The sequence below is a fragment of the Arabidopsis thaliana genome, chromosome 3, assembly GCF_000001735.4.
Source record: "Arabidopsis thaliana chromosome 3, partial sequence".
Taxonomy (NCBI): Eukaryota; Viridiplantae; Streptophyta; class Magnoliopsida; order Brassicales; family Brassicaceae; genus Arabidopsis; species Arabidopsis thaliana.
In genome coordinates this window covers 18,532,202-18,552,211 of record NC_003074.8, presented here as the reverse complement: position 1 = coordinate 18,552,211, position 20,010 = coordinate 18,532,202, and the positions used below count along the sequence as shown (strand labels likewise).

General features: G+C 34.6%; 6 protein-coding genes across 9 annotated transcripts; 5 read left to right on the top strand and 1 right to left on the bottom strand.

Annotated features, from left to right (window-relative positions):
* The first annotated feature begins 836 nt into the window (after positions 1-836).
* On the top strand, positions 837-3,008 carry AT3G50040 (uncharacterized protein). 4 transcript variants are annotated; one of them, NM_001339452.1, is made up of 5 exons: positions 837-876; positions 1,172-1,823; positions 1,911-1,955; positions 2,039-2,460; positions 2,556-3,008. In NM_001339452.1, the coding sequence occupies exons 2-5, from the start codon at positions 1,193-1,195 to the stop codon at positions 2,721-2,723; spliced, it is 1,266 nt and encodes a 421-aa protein (NP_001326235.1). In that variant the 5' UTR covers positions 837-876; positions 1,172-1,192; the 3' UTR covers positions 2,724-3,008. The 4 variants fall into 4 exon arrangements, with proteins under 4 accessions (NP_001326235.1, NP_001326236.1, NP_001326237.1 ...); NM_001339450.1 differs by lacking the exon at positions 837-876 and adding an exon at positions 885-1,085; NM_001339451.1 differs by having other exon boundaries at positions 2,039-3,008.
* A 963-nt stretch (positions 3,009-3,971) lies between these two features.
* On the top strand, positions 3,972-5,768 carry AT3G50030 (ARM-repeat/Tetratricopeptide repeat (TPR)-like protein). The gene is made up of 3 exons (NM_114863.2): positions 3,972-4,800; positions 4,870-5,056; positions 5,125-5,768. Exons 1-3 carry the CDS (start codon positions 4,080-4,082, stop codon positions 5,720-5,722), a joined length of 1,506 nt encoding a protein of 501 aa, NP_190572.1. The 5' UTR covers positions 3,972-4,079; the 3' UTR covers positions 5,723-5,768.
* A 3,753-nt stretch (positions 5,769-9,521) lies between these two features.
* AT3G50020 (Serine protease inhibitor, potato inhibitor I-type family protein) lies at positions 9,522-10,152 on the top strand. The gene is made up of 2 exons (NM_114862.2): positions 9,522-9,606; positions 9,839-10,152. The coding sequence occupies exons 1-2, from the start codon at positions 9,525-9,527 to the stop codon at positions 10,045-10,047; spliced, it is 291 nt and encodes a 96-aa protein (NP_190571.1). The 5' UTR covers positions 9,522-9,524; the 3' UTR covers positions 10,048-10,152.
* Positions 10,153-12,563: 2,411 nt separating this feature from the next.
* Positions 12,564-15,154, top strand: AT3G50010 (Cysteine/Histidine-rich C1 domain family protein). The gene has a single exon (NM_114861.3). It carries the CDS (start codon positions 12,655-12,657, stop codon positions 14,962-14,964), a length of 2,310 nt encoding a protein of 769 aa, NP_190570.1. The 5' UTR covers positions 12,564-12,654; the 3' UTR covers positions 14,965-15,154.
* CKA2 (casein kinase II, alpha chain 2) lies at positions 15,139-17,762 on the bottom strand. Its single transcript, NM_114860.4, has 10 exons — positions 17,430-17,762; positions 17,078-17,207; positions 16,750-16,944; positions 16,466-16,623; positions 16,278-16,368; positions 16,092-16,157; positions 15,920-16,002; positions 15,778-15,841; positions 15,611-15,679; positions 15,139-15,528 (listed from the first exon to the last, which is right to left on the bottom strand). The coding sequence occupies exons 1-10, from the start codon at positions 17,723-17,725 to the stop codon at positions 15,469-15,471; spliced, it is 1,212 nt and encodes a 403-aa protein (NP_190569.2). The 5' UTR covers positions 17,726-17,762; the 3' UTR covers positions 15,139-15,468.
* Positions 17,763-17,796: 34 nt separating this feature from the next.
* On the top strand, positions 17,797-19,911 carry AT3G49990 (Low temperature viability protein). Its single transcript, NM_114859.6, has 2 exons — positions 17,797-17,984; positions 18,175-19,911. The coding sequence occupies exon 2, from the start codon at positions 18,212-18,214 to the stop codon at positions 19,718-19,720; it is 1,509 nt and encodes a 502-aa protein (NP_190568.1). The 5' UTR covers positions 17,797-17,984; positions 18,175-18,211; the 3' UTR covers positions 19,721-19,911.
* Positions 19,912-20,010: the final 99 nt, after the last annotated feature.

Here is a 20,010-nt window from a genome sequence, read left to right as displayed (position 1 = left end):
TATTTAGTTTGTTGATGGCTTTTTGAATTATGTAGTATTTTTTTCTATTGGTAAAAATTTTTACAAATTAGAAAACATTTATTATATCTTAATCTATGTGCTTTTAATAGAAACCAGATTTTAACTCGTGAGACGATTTTGGTTTTTAAATAAGTAATTTTTATATTTAATGACTATATATTATATGTAAAAGTTTACAAATTATTGATTTTATAAAACATTTATATATTGGGTATAGTTTACAATTTTTATTAAGTAACCGTATATCACATGATAATTTTTGTTTTATTTAATTTAATTTTAATCATGATTATTTAATATATCTAAATTGGTGGTGTTAAAAACTCAACAAATGAAGATTTAAGTCGTATTGAAGCAGAAAATGAGTAGTATATTGTAGAACAAAACAAAAGCTAAAATATCCTATAATTTAGGACAAAAGGAGTATCGATTACTAAATAGTAAAAATATCATAAATAGACACAATTTTTTGAATTGGTCAAATCCAAAACAAGAGAAAAAAAACTATTTACTACTTTTTAGGCAGAAATATATTAATTGCTCCTGTTGGTAAAAATTGTTAGAAATATCATTTGAGAATCGAGAAAAATATCCCAAAATAAAATCAGAAAGTTAAAAATAAGAAAAAGAAAAAGAAACTAAAGAAACCAAAAATGGTAAACAGAATATTGAATAAATTAGTTTGAGTAAAAACCAAAATATATATATTTAAAACATTATTACAAATAATATAATTTTATTAACAGATTTTACAATATTGCCAAATTAAATTTGGGATTAAAAACCTCCAAAAAAAATATTCTTTTGGATTCAGTAAATCGGATTTGAGAACCGGCGGTCTCTCGGAAATAGTTGGTGAGTATCTTCTTCTCTCTCTTTCTCTTTCTTCTGAGGTTTAGGGTTTAAGACTCTCCAAGAAATTTGGATTTACGCTAACTGTTTTTGATCATCAAATATCTTTTGTTTCTGTGATTCACCGAATCACTTCAATTTCGCCGAAAGTTTCTGGCTTTCCTTTTTTCTCGGTTATAGATTTTGAACAACTCTTATAGGCTTTGAGATCAGTAAGATCAATTTCACTGCTTAATCGTTTTAGATTTCATTAAAGTTGAAAGCTTTTTGGTCTAATCTTTGTTTTTTCCGATTATAGCTGAAGAAAGTTTGAGACTTTATGGCGCTTAAAGCAAAACCAAGATCTGAAATGGATATCTCAGATTGTTCTGCAAATCAACAACCAGATGGTGTTAATGTAGTGGAGGATGCACAAGAGGTGGAAGAGGATATAGTTGATATCTTGAAGTGGCATGATGATTTTGAAGAGGAAAGAGAAGAGGTTTTGTGTGGAGCTTCTTCTTCAAGTTCTTTTGGTGATTCAATGTGTGCTCGTGATGGTGATGATTTTGGTTTTGGTGATGAAGCACAATCTATGTTAAGCAATGATTATCCATTACCTGGAACTTGTGATGATGGGACTGAGTTTTTGGGTTTGCCTAAGAAGAAGACGAATGATAGGTGGAGGAGATTGACTAAGCCTATAATGTGGAGATGTAAGTGGATAGAGCTTAAGGTTAAGGAGATTCAGTCTCAAGCTAGAGGGTATGAGAAAGAAGTTAAAGATTACTATTTGACTAAACAGTTTGATTTGGAGAAGTCGAAATTGGAAGGCTTTGATGGCAAATCGATTCCTTTTCGTGAAAACAATCAAAGGAGGAATGTTTTTAAGAGAGGAAGAAGGAAACGAGTGGAAGAGACTACAGATGTTGCTGCTTATATGTCTAACCATAACCTTTTCTCTTATGCTGGTATATCAACAATGCAGCTTTCTTTGCTTCTTTTAACTTTCTTCTTTTTGGGGATAACAATGGTGTATAACTTTTTGTTCTTATCAGATAAGCGGGTGCCGGTAAATGTTAAAGGGCAGTATCTTGATTCAGGTAAGATATATACAGATTGTTTGATTTTGATTGTCTGATTGAAAATGGGAGTTTTAGTACTGAATCATCAATATTATGTTAAGATTTTGGTACAGGTCGCAAAGCTACGGGGAAGCAAGATGCGATTGAAGATGATAGTCTAATTTCTGAGTTAGATTGTTCTGATGATGTACTTGCAAAGTTTCTGTGTAAGATTGATGAGGCACAGGGAAAAGCAAGAAGATTGAGGAAGCGTGTTGATCAGTTGATGTGGGATTCTCAGCCTGCTCATACATCATCAATGCCTCAAATGGTAGCTCCCTGTCATAGAGACTCTATGATACAAACTGGCAAGAAATGTGCTCTTGTTGAAGCCCCGTTGACTCATGTACAAAATGGTCAACAATGTATACCTGCTGATCATATCGAACACCTAATGGTGCCTCAGACACATATTGGTGGGCAATGTTTGACTAACAACTCTCCAATTTCATCTAGCTTAAGATTTCACCCTATCCTTGAAGACGTAAGAGTTGTTTATTCGATAATTTCCTAATGATAAAATGTTTGTTTGGAGTTGAAAAAGAGTTCAGAAAAATCTTTGAAATGGTTTTTATGCAGCTGCTAATGGATGAGCCAGAGATGAATGATCATGAAATGGAAGGGGATGACAAAAAGCTTGATTACTTCATGAAGATAATCAATCAGATTACAGGCGTGCCACGGGAAGAAGCAGATGCAGAAGAAGATCCTACACCGGTCACCAAGAAGCGGAATACTTCTCACTGAAGCTCTCTCTCTGTACAGAGCCTTATCTTCCTGCCTGATCAGCTAAAATTCATGTCCATAAAGCTCTCATAAGATAGTAATATTGGTATATTCCGTTTATTCTTCTTCTCTATCTCTCTACTAACTCTTTGGATTTGGCTCTTTATGAATTATGAAACCAGAATAGGTTTCAGAGTTTGTGCAGAGTTAAATGACTTAGCACCATATCTTCGGCTATTATCTTTCTTGTTCAATATGAGTCATTAGACCTTATTTGATTCTAAATTCAAATCTTTTTGATCTTCCTTATGGAGAGTTTATTCATGTGATTGTGCACAAGAGTCAAAAAGTCACGCACGCCGATTGATTAACAACAAACTGTGATTAAACTAAACTAACACTAGACTCTGGTTTGGTTTCTTTAATAATCTTGAGAAACTTTATCCGACACATACACATGTCAAGTCGAGAACTTAGTCTGAACTCTGAAGTGTTTTTCCTACAAAAGGCTCTTTCTTGATTTTCGAATCTTTTAAAATGATTAACATGGAAGATGAGTCAGGTTAGTGATAATTAATTTACCTGTAAAGACCAAATATTAGTGATAATTAAAGAGAAACTTTTTAGGTAGCCGCATTTTCTTGAGACCCAAACAAACACTTTGATATTTGTAAACGACGACAAAGCTATCTTATGAGACAGTTTCTTCACTTTCATTGGCCTTACTTGAGGGGACCGCAAATACAATCTCACTTTCTCTATAGCCTCTTTACATTTTCAAATCTCGAATCATTTATTCCATAAGCGTAAATGTCGTACTCGGGCTTAAATTTGATAAAAATGCTTTCCTTTCTCTTAGTATCTTGAAAAGCTTAAGGAGTTTCACTACATGGAAAAGTCTTTAGCTGTCACCATTTTGGTGCACATAAGATTATTAATTATATATTTGGACTATAACTAACAACACCATGATGTCAAAACTACCATGGATTTTGTCCATGATTCCGTTTCATATATCTTGAATTTGTGTGAACACAACCCTTTTGGTTTCTTGTTCTACCTAATTTTGGGTAAAGAACACGAAACCTTGATGAATATTAGTATTCTGATTCATTACGTTATAGGTTATTATTAAGTAACAATCTTTGGAACTTGAAGTGGAAAGTTAAAGGCTAAAAAGAGGAGCCGCCATAAACTTTCCACGCCGGCGAATATTTATGTGATTAATATTTCTCTGTGTTTGTAATTAACAATTAATTCATCCAAAAGAAAAAACCTTATGTGGTCTTTTTGGCCTTAAAGCATAAGTGATTGACTAATGTCTTTATTAGTTATCTCCTTGAAAAACCAAAAGCCAAAACAAAGGAGAAGAAGAAGATGCTGAAATTCGATGAACCAAAATGCACAAACCCATCCTGTTTCTTCTGCAGCATGAAAGATACCAACCCGTTTCGTCGAAGATCAAAACTCGCTGCAATCTTCAAAGAGATTCCTCGTACGGAGTCAAAAGACCATGTCTTGGTCTTGAGTGGTTTGTGGAACATAGCCATGTCCGAGCCTGACGATCCTGAGTTCCCGTCACTAGGTTTGTTCGAGTGTATGTCAAAACTCATACATAAATCGATCAAAAACAGTGTTTGGCTTCTCAAAGACCAGAACATATTCATTCCTTATTACGCAGCTCATATCATTGGATCGTATGTTATGAACAAGGAAGATTTAGCTGCCATGGCGGTTGATTCAAAGGTCTTTCTTGTTCCTGCTTTGTTGGAGCTTTTGAGAGGGAAGATCAGTTGGGTTGAGCAGCGAGCCGCAGCTCGAGCACTTGGTCATTTAGCTAGCCATGAGAAGAGTTTTGAAGCGGTTTCTTTATTCGAAGAAGAAATTGTGAAGCTTGCAATGGAGATAGCTACTAATTGTTTGAAGAATGTTTACAAAAGCTTTCTTGGGGTTGAAGATAGGGGTAGGTTAAAGTATCAGAGCGATTTGTTGACTAGAGGGCTTGGTGGGTTTGAGACAGAGAATCAAAAAGCAGAGGAATGGGGGATTCAGCTACAATGTTGGTCTTTATTTCTATTGAATTGTTTCGCATCTCGAGGTAAGTCTATTGACCGAATCTGCGAGGGAGGGTTCTTGAAGAAAGTGATCGAAATGTGGGGTGGTTTAGTAAACCGGAAGTCTCCGGGAGGACTTGGATTGATAAAGTCTCTTTGTAAAACAGAGTTGGGGAGAAAGAGAGTTAGTGAGGTTAGAGAAGTGATTGAGAGACTTTGCGATCTTTCGAGATCGTCTGATGATTGGAAAGAAACTGCTTTAGATACACTTTTGTTGCTTCTTAAAGACTCAAATGTTAGGTATCGAGTTATCGATGTTTTAGGTCATTGTTAGTGGATTTAGCAGAAGATAAAGTTGTTGGAGACAGAGTAGCTCAGATAGTTTTACAAGATTATCACAAGATTAAGTATAGTGGCTTGAAGATGACGACCGAGGAAGCTCATAGAAGTATAGAGAATCTATGGGAGATTAAAGTAGAGAGGAAGAAGAAAGAGAAGCTTATGAGTGAAACAGAGCTTGAAGAAAGAAGAAAGATGGTGAAGTCGTTAAAGAAACAGGGGAAGAAGAAGTTTTTGAAGGGTTTTGTTAAAGAAGCGATGGAGATTTACACAGTTGGGATTGATTTGTGTCCGTTGGATATGTTAAGAGATAGGGTTGTGTTGTTTAGCAACAGAGCACAGTGTTACTTGTTGTTGAAGAAAGTTGAATCTGCTATTAGTGATGCTACTAGGGCTTTGTGTTTATCTGGTGTGAATAATCCCCACGGTAAGAGTTTGTGGAGAAGATCTCAAGCGTTCGATTTAAAAGGATCGACGAGAGAGAGCTTGATGGATTGTTTAGCGTTCGTTGATCATCGAGTCAAGCATTCAAATACACAGAGGATTCCCTACTATGCGGCGCAGATGATAAGAAAACAGATGAGCGCCACGTGTATTTTCTCTGGGGTTGTGTCGAATAGTCGATGATCTGACGGTTCAAAATCAAAGTTCGAAGGAAGGTGTTGATGTGTTAGGCATTAATTGTTGTTAACAATTCGTTAATTGTCTTCAAGTTGAGTGATGAATTATTAATTTATTAGCGATAGATTGATGAAATTGTGTTGTTTTCTTTAATCAAAAACTGATTTGGCGAAATCGTTTTTATTTTTTCTTCTTTTTAATCGTCATTTGGATCGACAAAACATGATCCATAACCAAATTCTTACAATGAGGGTAATACGATTATTTGGAGTCGAACTACTCGACTATTGGTACTTCCTAGTAGTTGGTTATATCATTTGTTTTGAACTTTTGATTAAAAAGTTTTAGATATTAATTCGTTAATTTGGTTGTACCGTTTTTTTCTTTTTTGAATACTAAAAGTTAATAACTTATTATTTCATGGTGATAAGCCAATAATTTACTTGGTACGATTCAACAACAGATCAGATTCTGTTATAATCTTATTTTATGGGCTGCTTATTTAAACTGGGCCTAAGCCCCATAACAATATTATTTCTTAGATTAACAACACTTAAATCTTATTTTATGGGCTCGTTACAATGCGCCTCTATGTGTACGCGCCTTCGCCTCCACCTAGTGACTGGTTGATCGTGACTGCAAACGAAGGGTAGTTAAGGTCTGAGGTTCTGTAATATATCAGGGCCTTGAGGCAATTGCCTTTTTCGTTAGCTTATAGTCACGGCTCTGGGTGAAGGCTTGACATCTACGATGATTCATTTGAATATAACTTTCGCTGTTGAATTTCTATTAAGATATAATTTTTAATATTGTCACCCGATTTTTTATCGACGAACACGGATGGTAAAAAAGTGTACCGAGTAGAGGTAATGGTGTGTTAGACAAACCACTGCTGGGTTTGAACAATGATGAGACGACATCAAACTTTTTTCCGTTTCCTAAGGTTATTGTAGTTGGAAAAAGACGATCTACGATGTCAGCGCCTACACTGATATACTTCAAAAAAACCAATAAAAACTTAAGCTAACTTAACAAAAATAAATAAAAACTCAAAAAAATTCATCAAAGTAAATAAAAATCCTTAAAATCTAGTCAAATTAAAATTTAAATCAAAAACAAAACAAACTTCTTTTATCACATGGTTTACCAACTCTGTTTAGTATTTAAAGTTCAAATCATCTTGAAAACATTACCACAAAATATTTGACATTTCTTCCACATTTTGTTTTTGAGATAATGTTCTTGATAATGAGATAATTAAGCATGTACAAAAAATTTTTGAAGCGGGATTTCAAACTTTATATTACTGGGTTTGTAATGAAGTTTGGTACCAGATGTCATTTCATAATTTTACCATTTCATTTTTTTTTTTTCAATTTTTCAATTCAAATATTTATTTCTATGTTTATGCAAATAATTTCCTTATGTTTTGCTTATATTTTGCTTATGTTTCTCTTTGTTTTTCTCAACTTGTTTTTCTCCTTTCTTATTTCAGCATTTACAATAAGTCAAATAACTATAACATCGTTGGAGTTGTTATTAAAAAAAAAAAAATCACTAAATTCTTTGAAAACTTAATACGATGTTTCAAAAAGATATTCTACATATATAGGTAACTCGTTCAGTAAATAAAAAAAGGGTAATATTAGAAACTAACTATAGAATTGAAAAGAATCAAGTAACTAACCATTGTCAGTTTTTCTATGGATAAATAACTATATGACGGCATAAGAAAATACAAAACTATCCTTGCAAGTTGAACCAAAAGCAAGCTTATGTAGATATATTTGATATTTTTTAGCAAATCGCATGAAACATGTTAAAATAGCACGATATTTATAAAAACGATGATATTTTATAACGTACATTTTACACAAATAGCATGTTATATAAACAAATATCGTTTCATTTGAAAAGTTGAACCATGAGCAAGCTTACACGAAGATAAAATAATAGATTTGAGAAAGTTTTAACATTTAAATCATGTTTTTAGAAGAAATTACATGTGATTTTAATAAATAATGTGTTATATGAAAAAGTAGCATGTCGAGAGAGAGAGATTTCTAGTTATCACGTGTAATTCGAAAAAGTAGCGTGGTATAAAAGAAAATAACATACAATTTAAAAAAAAAACATAACGACGGAGATTCCAAGAAATAATCAAAATCGAATAAAAAAATGACAAATCTTCTGCAAATTGAAGGAGAGATGATCTATCAATATAAATAACGTTTGGCAGCCTAGATTTATCGAAAAAGAGATCAGGTGGTTGTGATGGTGGAAGATGTGGTAGTTGTGGTGGTGGAAGAAAGAAAGATGAGATGATTCTAAGTGTTTTATATGATTTTGAAAAATAGCATGTAATATATATATAATACGAAAATGGGTAAAAAGGTAATTGCAAGTGAAGAAAGAGAGTGTGCTCTGACACCATGGCTATTTTGTTAGTTCTTTTACAATCCATAGTCATCTAGTGCATATTCTCATAAAAAAATGTGTCCGAGTGATACATATAAAAGCATCTCCAACTCTTTCCTTTATTTTATTCTAAAATGAAGTAACTCTATTCTAGATTTGTATTTTTATTCAGCCTAAAACCATGAGTTGAATGATTGTATGTGTAAACGATCTCCGCCGAGTTTGAGAGGGATCGAACGTTGGCTTTGTACCATTCAGATTTGTCTTTGAAGCTGATTGGCATCTCCTGAGCCATATGAACGATAAATGTCATTCGTTTTGCGTAGCTTACTGGAAGAGAACAAAAAGAAATAAGAACAAGATGAAACATGATTCAGACAGTCATTGCTAGTAGCTGCAACCACAAAAATACCATTGCAATTCGTGCTTGTGGAGCCATTCCACGAGCAACGCCTAAGGCGTATCTTAGAAAGCATGCTCCTTTAACTACAGATCCAGGGACTATGGATGAAGTGTGAGTACCATGCCCGAGACTATACATGGGATCTAAACTCATCGTTAAACTGGTTGATCGGACTCATTTCTGGTTCAAACCCTTTCAGAAAGAATCTAACACTAATTAATTTTGGTTACAGAGCCGTGAAATTTATGCCTTTTTTACATTTTACTTTGATCGAGTCAAAACATAACCAAAATTATGAACCAAATATTTGTATTAATTTCGGAAACATCTATGGTATATTCTTTGCATCTATAATAATTATAAAATAAAATAAAAGATCCATATAATATTCCATATTTAATAATAAATATTTAAAATTTGGTTGAAATTTAAAATTATGATTCTTCTATCATAATTGTTTAATTTTTATAACTATTCTGACTCATCATATAATACATAAAATTAAGCAAAATCTCAAGAAACAATAAAATCTTAAAAGTTTTATTTTTAAACACTAGTAGATTTAAAACCATTTGAAATAAAGTATAACAATTTCATAGTTATTTAAAATACCCCCAATTAAAGGGATATATTTTTCTTGTTAAAGGCCAATTAATAGTATAGATTACATTGATTTCCTTTCCCTAAATATCTCCTATATATTTTGACCAATCCCAAAAAGATAACAAATTACATTTTGATTCGCTATTATAACATACACTTAAAGTACAGTATCATTAGATTTTACCATTACATCTTTCTTTATCTTTTTGGATGAAACCCATTAATCTTTCTTTTTAAAAATTGATTTATTTAGTCAACAATAATTACATTGATTACGTTTCCTAATAAGCCCTATATATTCTGCTAAATATTGACCAAACTAATGCAAAATATATGTTATAACATTACATCATTGTAACTTGAAAGTATCATCGCATAATCAAAATGAATCGTAATTGTCCGCTCTATAGTCCTCCGTGTCAACGCTGCAGCTGTGCTGGCATTACGTGCCAACCTCTATTTCCAGGTACATTGTTTTTAATTTTTATCTTCAAGTTTTTGTGTTCTTCTCTTTTTATGGGTCATATCGTACTATGATTTTGGTGTAAACCACCAATTTATCTACACTAAACTGATACGATTATCTTTTATGAAAATCAACAAAATAATAAACAAAAGTTTGCTTTATACAAATGTTTAGAGTTGTCTTCTTTTTTTTAGAAAAAAAAGATAAAAACATATGGAATAATTGTTTGCAGGAATTAAGGTGGATTGGCCAGAATTAAATGGAGTAAAGGGACTTGAAGCTAAGAGAATAATCGAACATGACAATCCAAAAGTGGTGGTTGTTATCATTCCCGATGATGTTGCTGTACTAGCCGTCAATTGTTGTAACCGTGTCATTGTCCGTGTTCCCGTCAACAACTGTCCCAATGGTCCTGTCAGTAATTTTCCTCACATCGGATGAGAAAACTATAATATTCCTCATGTCGGATAAGAAAACTATGTTGTTCTTTTACCTAGCTATTTCAGTTATATCTTTCGTTTCAATAATTTCCGATAAGTATTTTTATTCTCTCAGATTAAAAAACTTGTTTGATTATATCGTAATTTATATTATGAATGATAAATTGCTTCTAAGTTAACAACATTTGCATTTTTTATGCAACTATTCGAAGTGTATCAAGAAAACAAAAACGAAATATGATGCTTATTGAACAAATTAAGCCGAAATATTTTTCAAAAAAATTCTTAGATGAAAAATTTGGAAAATGCACCACTTGTTGCTTGTTGTGTTTGAATATGTTCTCAAAGATAATGAAATGTGCAAAGGGCTCATGCTTGTTGCTTAATCATCCTACCATCTTACTCTAATAACAAAATTTAGTTATGTAATGTAACTGAGTAAAATGAAACAAAAACGAGAGAATTCATGATAGATAGAGAAATATGGTGAGAATTCATGTAACCCTTGAGCATCATCCAAAAGACTTGAATCGTCAAGACTTGAAGTCTGTTTTTCCTCTGCGATCACAAGGTACTTGTGATTTTTACTGTTTTTGAAGTTTCCAAACACAAGCTGCTTCTGGTTATGGAATCTAGATACTCTGAAGAACACAAAAGACCAATCTAATAAATTCACTTATTACTGAATTAGAAAGGTGTTTTATTTTTTAAAATTATATGGTTATTGGGCTACTTCACCCAAAATCAATTTAATACAATATAACGTATAATTAAACAAGATTAATAATGGATTTAGTTAAGAAAATGAGGTCATATTTGTTATTGCAAATAATTCTCTTAGAGTGTCAAAAATCTGAAAACATACATTCTTAAGAAACGGAGAGAGTAATAAAACTTCTCATATATAGAAATCCATAATTTAAAGTAATTTCGACATTGTAAAAGAAATCCATGTATGTAACTATGTATATGAAAATGTATTAGTAAACAACAAAAGAGCACACTGGAGACACCGAAACAAAATTGACCGAGACATCTCTATCGAATCATCATTCTGCTGCTTTGACTTGAGCTAAATAGGGATGAGCTTGTCATCAATTCATAAAACCATCACAATTTAGCAGACTATGAGAAAGAACCCTTGTTTGAGTTACGTTATATGATACTTACCATTGCTTCTTTTGCAGTTAATCTGTCTTTGTTTATTAAAATAGTACTCATCAACAACTGGTCATTGTTTAATTGTTTGTATATATAGAACGTTGATATTTACGAGTTAAAGTGGGACACAAAAAAAATATTAAATAGAGCAACGAATATTTACAAAAGAAAAAGAAAAAGTTGATGTTACGACTTACGAGTAAGACAGTCTGGAGATAGGTTCGAGGGAGAAAAATGACAGTAATTTAATACGATTTGGCCGAAACCAACGTCAAAAGAGTGTAAGTTGGTCATTTTCTAACAGAAATAAACCGTATGTTGGTCTTTCTTTTTTCGATAATCAAGTTGGTCATTCTTTAACTAGATAATTTTTAGTTGTGTAAGCATCTTATTCTATAAAACTTTTCACTTTAAAGTTAATAATTTATATGATTGTGGTATTTATCAAAATTGATACATGTATCTATCAAATATACTTATCAAATTTCTACTGCTTCATTTCCCATCAAACTCCTTCCAGTCTCATATACAAATTTAACTAACTATATATTTGGAAGAAATATATAGGATATTTTTTCCTATTTTCTATATCAACTGTTTTTCATAGAAAAGTCGTAGGGTATATATGGTTGGACAAAATTCCTACCAATTTCTTCTAAGAACTGTTTTTCGTAGAAAAGTCATAAGTATATAATGAAAAACTTTTTTTACTAAAAGTTTTGTAGAAAAATTGCTAAGATTTTACCATTTTTTCTTGTAGTATATATATATTTATATGTCTAAATAGTTTTATTTTATTTTCTTCATAAAATATGGAAAATTAAATAAAAATATTTTTACATATACTAATTTATATGTGTATATGTAAATTTCTTATTGACTTGTTATCCTTACTCAAAATAGAAAACTAACAATATATATATATATATATATATATATATATATATATATATATATTGTGACATTTTAATATAAATTTTTCAGCTCTTAACCATTGAGATAAAATGCACAAAACTAAAAAATATAATTTATTATGATGAGATAGATAGTTAAATTGTTTTGTAAGATTGAATAGTTCAAAACCGGTTTATAAAGAAAAACTTGTGTGCATGTTACCATTTACAATTGAATAAAACTTAACATGTATTTCTTATACAGGTGTATTTAGATAGGTCCTAATCTAGTTGTTAATATATAGAAAAGTTAATAGCTGGTAATTCTTTTATACAAATACAAAAAATTGGTACTTGTTTATATATATGTTTGTTTTCGTTGCCTACTTGCCAGTATTTTTAAATTTCACTCTCCCACTAGGCATCAAAAGTCAAAGCTATTGTTTTGTTTATGAAGAAAATATGAAAGTTGCATAAGCCGACCTTACATTCATCCTCAAAAATCTCTCATATTAACAAAACTTTTACTCAAAGAGCCTCTCTCGGCAAACACTATGGATCCGGATCCGGATTCGGAGTCGGAGCTCTTATCACTCCTTACTCAACTAATGTTTGTCGAGTACTTTAACTTGTACTGGGATGCCACTCCATTGCTTACCGAACTAATCCTTCTAGTCAGCTCAATGGATTTGGATTCGCAGCCGAAGCCGGAGTCAGAGTTCATGTCACTCACTACTCAAGCAATATCTCTCTTCAACTCTATGGATTTGGAGTCTCAGTCCAAACTGCTGTCGGATCTCATGTCAATGGTTTTTCAAAATTTATCTCTCTTTAACTCTGCTTTGGACTCGGAAGCCACAACACTCTTTGGTAAAATAATCTCTCTGGTCAGCTCAATGGATTTGACTACAGAGGAGAAGCCAGAGTCTGATGAGCTAGTGTTACTCATCCAAGAGATACTCTCTCTAGTCAACTCTAGGGATTCAGATTCCCAGCCAAAGCGGCTGGTGGAGCTAATATCATTCATTTCTCAAAAGATTTCTCTCATTGATGAAACTTTGGAAGTCAAACCGGAGCCGGAACTTATCTCACTCACTCATCAAATACTCTCCCTCGTCGTCTCTATGAACTCAAACTCGGGGGAGTATATTTCCTTGTGCCCTCAAGCACAAGTAAAACTGGAAAACGGAAGATTTCGTGTTCTTGAAGACGTCTCGTGGCGCACCAATAACAAGTGGCATTGCCTTTCTGTAAACTGGCGGACATTCAAGTTATCAAGAGAAGAAGACACTCTCCATTTTATCTGCATAGGTTGCAATGGCGATAACCATAAAGAATTTAACAATGTTCCTGTTGAGATCAACCATCCTCTTCATCCAAATCATTCTCTCCAGCTTGTCGTGTTGCAGGAAGATAGTACCAGGGAATGCTATTGTTGTGATGAAGCTCTTAGCCGTATACTTTATTATTGCTCGGCTTGCGATTTTGCTATAAGTATACTTTGTGCGAGGAAACCACCAGTCTTTTTGATAAACCATCACCGTCCGGAGTGGCATGGTCATCCTCTTGCTCTGTTTCCAAGACAAGCTTTCTTAACTTGCAACCTTTGCGCCTTGGCCGATCCAAGCTCTCCTATCTATATGTGTCCGCCTTGTGACTTTGTGACTCATCTAAGATGTATCAACTTACCACGTGTCATAAAGATATCTCGCCATAGCCATCGTATCTATTTTACTTCTTCGTTTGAGAAAGAAGGTTTGTCTTGTGGTGTTTGTCGCAGAAAGATCAACAAATTATACGGAGGCTATTCTTGTATCAAAAATGGTTGTTGGTATGCGGCACATTCAAGATGTGCAACACAAAAAAATGTGTGGGATGGTGTAGAACTTGAGGGAGTGCCAGAAGAAAATGAGGAAGAAGTAGATCCACCGTTTGCAACGAAAGGAAGTGGAGTCATACGACATTTCACTCATCGTCATCTTTTGAGACTTGATGTGGACACGGGAAGAGATTACGACGAGGATAAGCTGTGTAACATATGCATTACGCCAATCTATTTTGGTAACTTCTACTCGTGTACGCCTAGCTGTGATTATAATCTCCACGAAACATGCGCAAATTTTCCTCGTAAAATAGATCATCCGATACATCCACATCAGCTTAATTTAGAGGCAGGATACGGTGATGGGGAGATCAATGAGTATGAATGCTCGGTGTGTCCTAGGAAGCGTACTGTCGGTTTCCTCTATCGGTGCAGAAAATGTTTTTATCTACACGTGCAGTGTGCCATAGCTTCCGAGCCACTAGATCATCCAAGTCATATACATCCTTTATACCTCACATCCAAACCAGACGAAGAGCAAAGAAAATGTTCGGTTTGCAAGAAGTCAGGGCATTGTCCCACCAAGGAAACGTTCAATTGCATCGAGGAGTGCGACTTTGCTTTGTGTTTTGAGTGTGCTACTTTAGCTCAAAAGGTGAGGTATAAGCATGATAAGCATGTGCTCACTCTTTCTTATGGGGACAAGACAAGTACCATGACTTATTGGTGTGAAATTTGTGAGGAAAGATTAAATCCAAAGGAGCGGTTTTATAGTTGTGATGAGTATTGTTGTGTCACCATACACATTGAATGCTTGGTTGGGGTGGACTTCTACATGAAGCCCGGTTCAAAATGGTTCAACAAGTACGGTGCAGAGGTAAGTGTTCTGCCAAACAATCATCATATGTCTCGACCTTTTTGCTTTATTTGCAAGAAGCGTTGTCCACACAAAACATTTTTCCAGTGCAATGGTTTTGAATATTGTTCCAGATCATGTTTACTTACTAAAAGTAAAGAGGTGATCTACCTTGGTGGCCATTAGTCTTCCAAGTTATAAGAACTTTCATTTGTTGTATTGAAAGTAAAACACTGATATGTTTCGATATTGTTGTGATTTATCGTATTTTGCTTTGCATCTGTGTGATTTTTGAACGCTTGTTGTTTTTCATAATTTCATAACTACTGCTGGGGAACAATAAGTATAGATACAAGTTCAGTAAAATATCAATTTGGAAACATAACGTAGATCAAAATGATCAAAGACACATAATTGTGTACAAACAAGGCATGTGTGTGTAATCTGAGCCTCGTTACAAGTTACAACTTAGTCTAGATTCATATTGGTACTGTAAATAATTTTTTAAAGTGTCAAAAATCTCAAAACACAAACTTTTAAGAAACCGGAGGGAGTAATAAGAATTCTCATATTTATAAATCCATAATTTCGACATTATAAAAGAAATCCATATGGATATGAAAATGTATTAGTAAACAACAAAAGAGCACACTGGAGAAGAAGAAGAAACAAAAATCGGCCGAGACATCTCTATTGAGTCCTCATTCTGCTGCTTTCTGCTGCCCTGACTTGAGCGAAATAGGGATGAGCCTGTCATCAATTCATAAAACCATCACAATTTAGCAGACTATGAGAACGAAAACTTGTTTGAGTTACGTTATATGATACTTACCATTGCTTCTTTTGCAGTTAATCTGTCTTGATGATCATACCGGAGCAGCTTGTCCAAATAATCAATCGCCTACATTTAAAACAAAGTTACAGCTCGAGAGAGAAACCATGGCAACAAACAAAAGCGTTTGTGTTTCTTATAGAATACAGAGAACAAAGTAAACAAACCTCAGGTGAGACCAAATGCCTATTGTCAGCGTTGATGAATTTGGACCAAGGCTTCCTGCTATGTCTGTGGAAAGAGGATTGGTCATTGGCACTGCTTTAATCTACTCTTATACTATAGAGAGAATATGTGAGTTCTGCTTACCTCCCAACAAGTGCCTCTAGTTGAGTATCAAGTTCTAACTGATACTTATTCAGATATGCATTCAATTCATCAGTTCCGAGTACCTGAGTCAAGAATCAAACATACACTCTAAAGATGTGAAAAAACACTCAATCCCTCTAAAATTCCCACATTTACCCACGCATTTGATTACCTTGGCAATTTTGACGAGCTGATCCTGGTTGTCATGGCCATAGAAGAAAGGTTCCTTGCGGAATATCTACAAGAAAAGATAATTTAGACACTTCATCATTACGATACTATATTTTGGAAATTTTTTGAAAAGAATGATCATATATAAATGTAGCATTGGAAGCCTAGCATTTCGCAAGGTACTCACCATCCCAGCAAACATGCAACCGAGGCTCCACATGTCCAAGGAATAGTCATAGTCCTGTAAATCAACTAGAAGTTCGGGACCTTTGAAGTATCTGAGACAACATTTGATCAAGCTTAGATACTGATAACGACTAAATATTAAAAATGGATAGGAAACCAACTTATCTTGAAGGCGCCTATCATACATACCTTGAGGCCACACGGACGTTGTACTCTTTTCCAGGATGATAAAACTCAGCGAGACCCCAATCTATTAGGCGAAGTTTGCGCAGCTCATGGTCGATCATGACATTGTGTGGCTTGACATCTCTGTGCATTATTCCTTGTGAGTGGCAGAAGTCCAAAGCCTGCAGCATATCATAGGAAATTTGCAAGGTTATCACTGAACTAAATTTGTTGTGGAACCGAGAAAATTCCACAAATCAGAAGTCGTAATGAAATAATAAACTCTACATAAAATAAATTAAAATTACCTTCAACAGCTCATAGATGTAGTAGCGAATGTCATAATCAGTCAATGTTGGATACAGAACCTTAAAGTCTGTGCTGTTTACATACTCAAATATCAAGCTTGGCGTTTTTGAGTGTTGATCTCTGACAACATCAAGCAGCTTTACAATATTTGGCCCTCCACAAAGATTCTGAAGTATTTTAATCTCCCTTCTAATCTGTAAAAGGATCATACAAATTCAGAAAGGCAACCCAAAATCAAAACTAAGTAAAGACAAAACCTTTTGTAAAAGCAACACCATTCATTGCTATCAATCATAAGTCACCAATTGAAGTAATATAGACACTCACCTTCTTCTTCTTAACAGGCTTGAGAATCTTGATAATACACTTCTCATTGTTATTCATGTTAATCCCCTCAAAAACCTCACTGTATTTCCCTCTCCCCACCTTCCTCACTACCTCGTAATCATCTTGCTCCCTGACAACGAAACCCACATAAAAAAGCTCAAAACTTTAACAAAAGCATCATCACCCATCATGATCATAATCATAATAACCAACAAACTCTCCTCAAAACCAGATTAAAAACCAAGAACATCGCCAGCTAGACAAAAAGCTCAATTTCTACATTACAAGATCCAATTTTTTTAACTGATTAGCTTCCTAGGGTTTTCATAATTTTCGAAAAATACGATCTTACCCCCACTGAACATTGAGAGATTCGTAATCCCAATAATCCTTAGGTCGGATCACGTTAACATCGGTATAAACACGAGCTTTCGACATGACGGTGGAAAGAGAGATCTTGGCGAGAGAATCGGTATCGAGGCAACGATCGAACCTGATACCAGTAACGTCTGATTCAACGGTTCCGGTGTTGACGCACGTTAATGGTGGTATAAGAGAATGCGCCAACGGCGCACGTAAGATCAAGATGGCGCACAATAACAACAGGTACCGTCGAAGAAAGTAGGAGAAGAAGAAGATTAGGTGCATGTAACCATTCGGTGCACTCTCCCGCGGTGGATTATTTCTTTTAGTGGCATACACTGAGTTATGGAAATAAAACAAATATTTAATTTGACTTGTTGCCAAAAACGACGCGTTTTGGCTTGCTTAACACAAAAACGCAGCGTTTTGGTTAAACCCTAAAATGATGCGTTTTGGGTGGCTCTACCCTAAAACTAAAAATCTTCAACAGCGTTTTTGTTCTTCATCTGCATTGTTCTCCGCCTCTCTCTCTCAAACTCTTCAGGTAAGCTTCTTCAATTTCATTAAATTAGTGTTTTTGAATCGTTTCTAGACTTAAAGTTTCTCCCTTTTCGATGTTTTCGTGTTGATTGATGATAAAAATTTACATTTTATTAGTCAGGATTGAAACATAGTCTAGTTGATTGCTGTGACTTAGAAGTTAGACATCTTATATCTTCGTAATTGTTTTACAGTTTGCAAAACCCTTAAGAAGGTGTGAATTAGTAAGTAATGGGGAAGAAGAAGTTTATTGATAAGAAAAAGGCGGCGACTTTCGAGTTGTGTCCTCGTGATACGTCAGACCCAAGATACAGTGATGCACCAGGTGGTGATAAGATCTTCTTACGAGTTGATCAAAACCCTGTTAACATCAATGGTTTCATTGAAGAAGATGAAGAAGAAGAAGGAGACAGCTCACGGTTTGATGATGCTCCTGAAGAGATGGATTATGGTTACTCTAGTTTTGGGGATTCGAGTAGTTCTTTACCTGCTCATGTGAGGAAGGAGATTTTAGAGTTAGGGTATCCTGATGATGGTTATAATTACTTGGAGCATTTGAGAGAGATTAAGAATACTGGTGGTGGTTCTAATTTCTATGTGAATCCTAAGTATGAGGTTGCTCAGTTACCTCGTGATGTTAAGGCTTATGATGCGTCTCGTGTGAAGATCTCTGGTATGGTGAATGAAGAAGGTAATGATAATAAGTTGATGTATAGTGTTGCGTCCAAGACTGTTAACGTCAAGGTGCAGAAAGCTATTGATCCTGAAGTTGCTGCGTTGCTTGAAAACAGTGATGGGTCTGAGTTTGGTTCTGATGTTGAGGATTTGGAAGAAGATTTTGTTGTTCAAGCTAATCTTACTCAAAAGGGTGAATCTTCTGGTGTGAGCAATGGAGAGCTCGAGTTTTCTGTAAGACGTGAGGTTAGAGAAAGAGAAAGTGATGAACCTGTGGCTGAAAACCCGAGAGTTCCTCGTCAAATTGATGAGCTATTTGATCAGCTCGAACTCAATGAATATGGAAGTGATAGTGACGGTGATGGTTACATAGCTGAAGATGGAGAAGAAGAAGAAGAAGAAGACTTCATGGCTCAAGAAGTTCAGAATCTTATTCATGGGAAGGCAAAAGATTATGAGCTTGAAGAAAAATATATGAACCCTGCGGATATACTGAAGAACAGTGACTCTGTCAGAGATAAAGAGGAAGTGGACACTGCTGCTCATGTTATCCGCCGAACTGTAGAATATGGTGAAAATTTTGATAACGGGAATGAAGATGAATTTGTAGAGCTGACTGAAGAAAGCAGCGATGAAAGCGAGAAGCATGATTGTGAAACCATAGTCTCAACATACTCGAATCTCGATAACCTCCCTGGTAAAATCCTTGCTGCAGAGTCAGCTAGGCAGAAGAAGCTGAGTGAAACATTAGCTAACGCATTGAGTTCAAATGGAAGAATCATTAATCTCCAAGGGAGAGAGAGGATTCCTGTCGAGTTTTTACCTGGTAGGAGAGCTGAACAAACCGATGTCAAAGCGGAAATCCCAAAAGCTGAACCGATCAAGAGGAAGACTCATGGTCAAGAGTCGAAAGAAGAGAAGAAAGAGCGGAAAAATGCTGTAAAAGCCGAAAAGCGAGAAGCAAGGATAATTAAGAAACAGACAAAGATGCTGTATTGCGGTGAAACGCAGCGTGCTCAAAGAGCTGTTGCTACCTCTGGTCCATCGTCGAGACCTCTAAAATAATATGTTACTAAGGTAAAACAAAACAATTCTCAGACTGTTTAAAACCAGTTTTTCCAGCCATTTCGTGTAATATTTGCTGTTTGTTTTTTCTTTTTCATCAAGATTTGAAAATCTTGAATCTTGTTTTGGATGTGGACTTTTGAATATTATTTATTACTTTTACTAGTCTAATTTCGAGAAAGTGATGAGAACAGAGTCGACTCAAATCAGAATTTAACCTTTGTTCTTGGATACTACCAACGGAGTACCAAGACAACAAATCTGGCAATAAGAGCTACAAGATATTTTAG

Bases quoted from the DNA above. Each gene is read 5' to 3' on its own strand.
- AT3G50040 (NM_001339452.1), top strand. From the start codon at position 1,193: ATGGCGCTTAAAGCAAAACCAAGATCTGAAATGGATATCTCAGATTGT. The intron at 1,824-1,910 runs GTATATCAACAA...TGTTCTTATCAG, and splicing joins TAACCTTTTCTCTTATGCTG to ATAAGCGGGTGCCGGTAAAT. The intron at 2,461-2,555 runs GTAAGAGTTGTT...GTTTTTATGCAG, and splicing joins TTCACCCTATCCTTGAAGAC to CTGCTAATGGATGAGCCAGA.
- AT3G50030 (NM_114863.2), top strand. From the start codon at position 4,080: ATGCTGAAATTCGATGAACCAAAATGCACAAACCCATCCTGTTTCTTC. The intron at 4,801-4,869 runs GTAAGTCTATTG...GGGGTGGTTTAG, and splicing joins GAATTGTTTCGCATCTCGAG to TAAACCGGAAGTCTCCGGGA. The intron at 5,057-5,124 runs GTATCGAGTTAT...TGTTGGAGACAG, and splicing joins CTTAAAGACTCAAATGTTAG to AGTAGCTCAGATAGTTTTAC.
- AT3G50020 (NM_114862.2), top strand. From the start codon at position 9,525: ATGAATCGTAATTGTCCGCTCTATAGTCCTCCGTGTCAACGCTGCAGC. The intron at 9,607-9,838 runs GTACATTGTTTT...AATTGTTTGCAG, and splicing joins GTGCCAACCTCTATTTCCAG to GAATTAAGGTGGATTGGCCA.
- AT3G50010 (NM_114861.3), top strand. From the start codon at position 12,655: ATGGATCCGGATCCGGATTCGGAGTCGGAGCTCTTATCACTCCTTACT.
- CKA2 (NM_114860.4), bottom strand. From the start codon at position 17,725: ATGCACCTAATCTTCTTCTTCTCCTACTTTCTTCGACGGTACCTGTTG. The intron at 17,208-17,429 runs GTAAGATCGTAT...TTTCGTTGTCAG, and splicing joins TCTCTCAATGTTCAGTGGGG to GGAGCAAGATGATTACGAGG. The intron at 15,529-15,610 runs GTAAGTATCATA...AATTGATGACAG, and splicing joins TAACTGCAAAAGAAGCAATG to GCTCATCCCTATTTCGCTCA.
- AT3G49990 (NM_114859.6), top strand. From the start codon at position 18,212: ATGGGGAAGAAGAAGTTTATTGATAAGAAAAAGGCGGCGACTTTCGAG.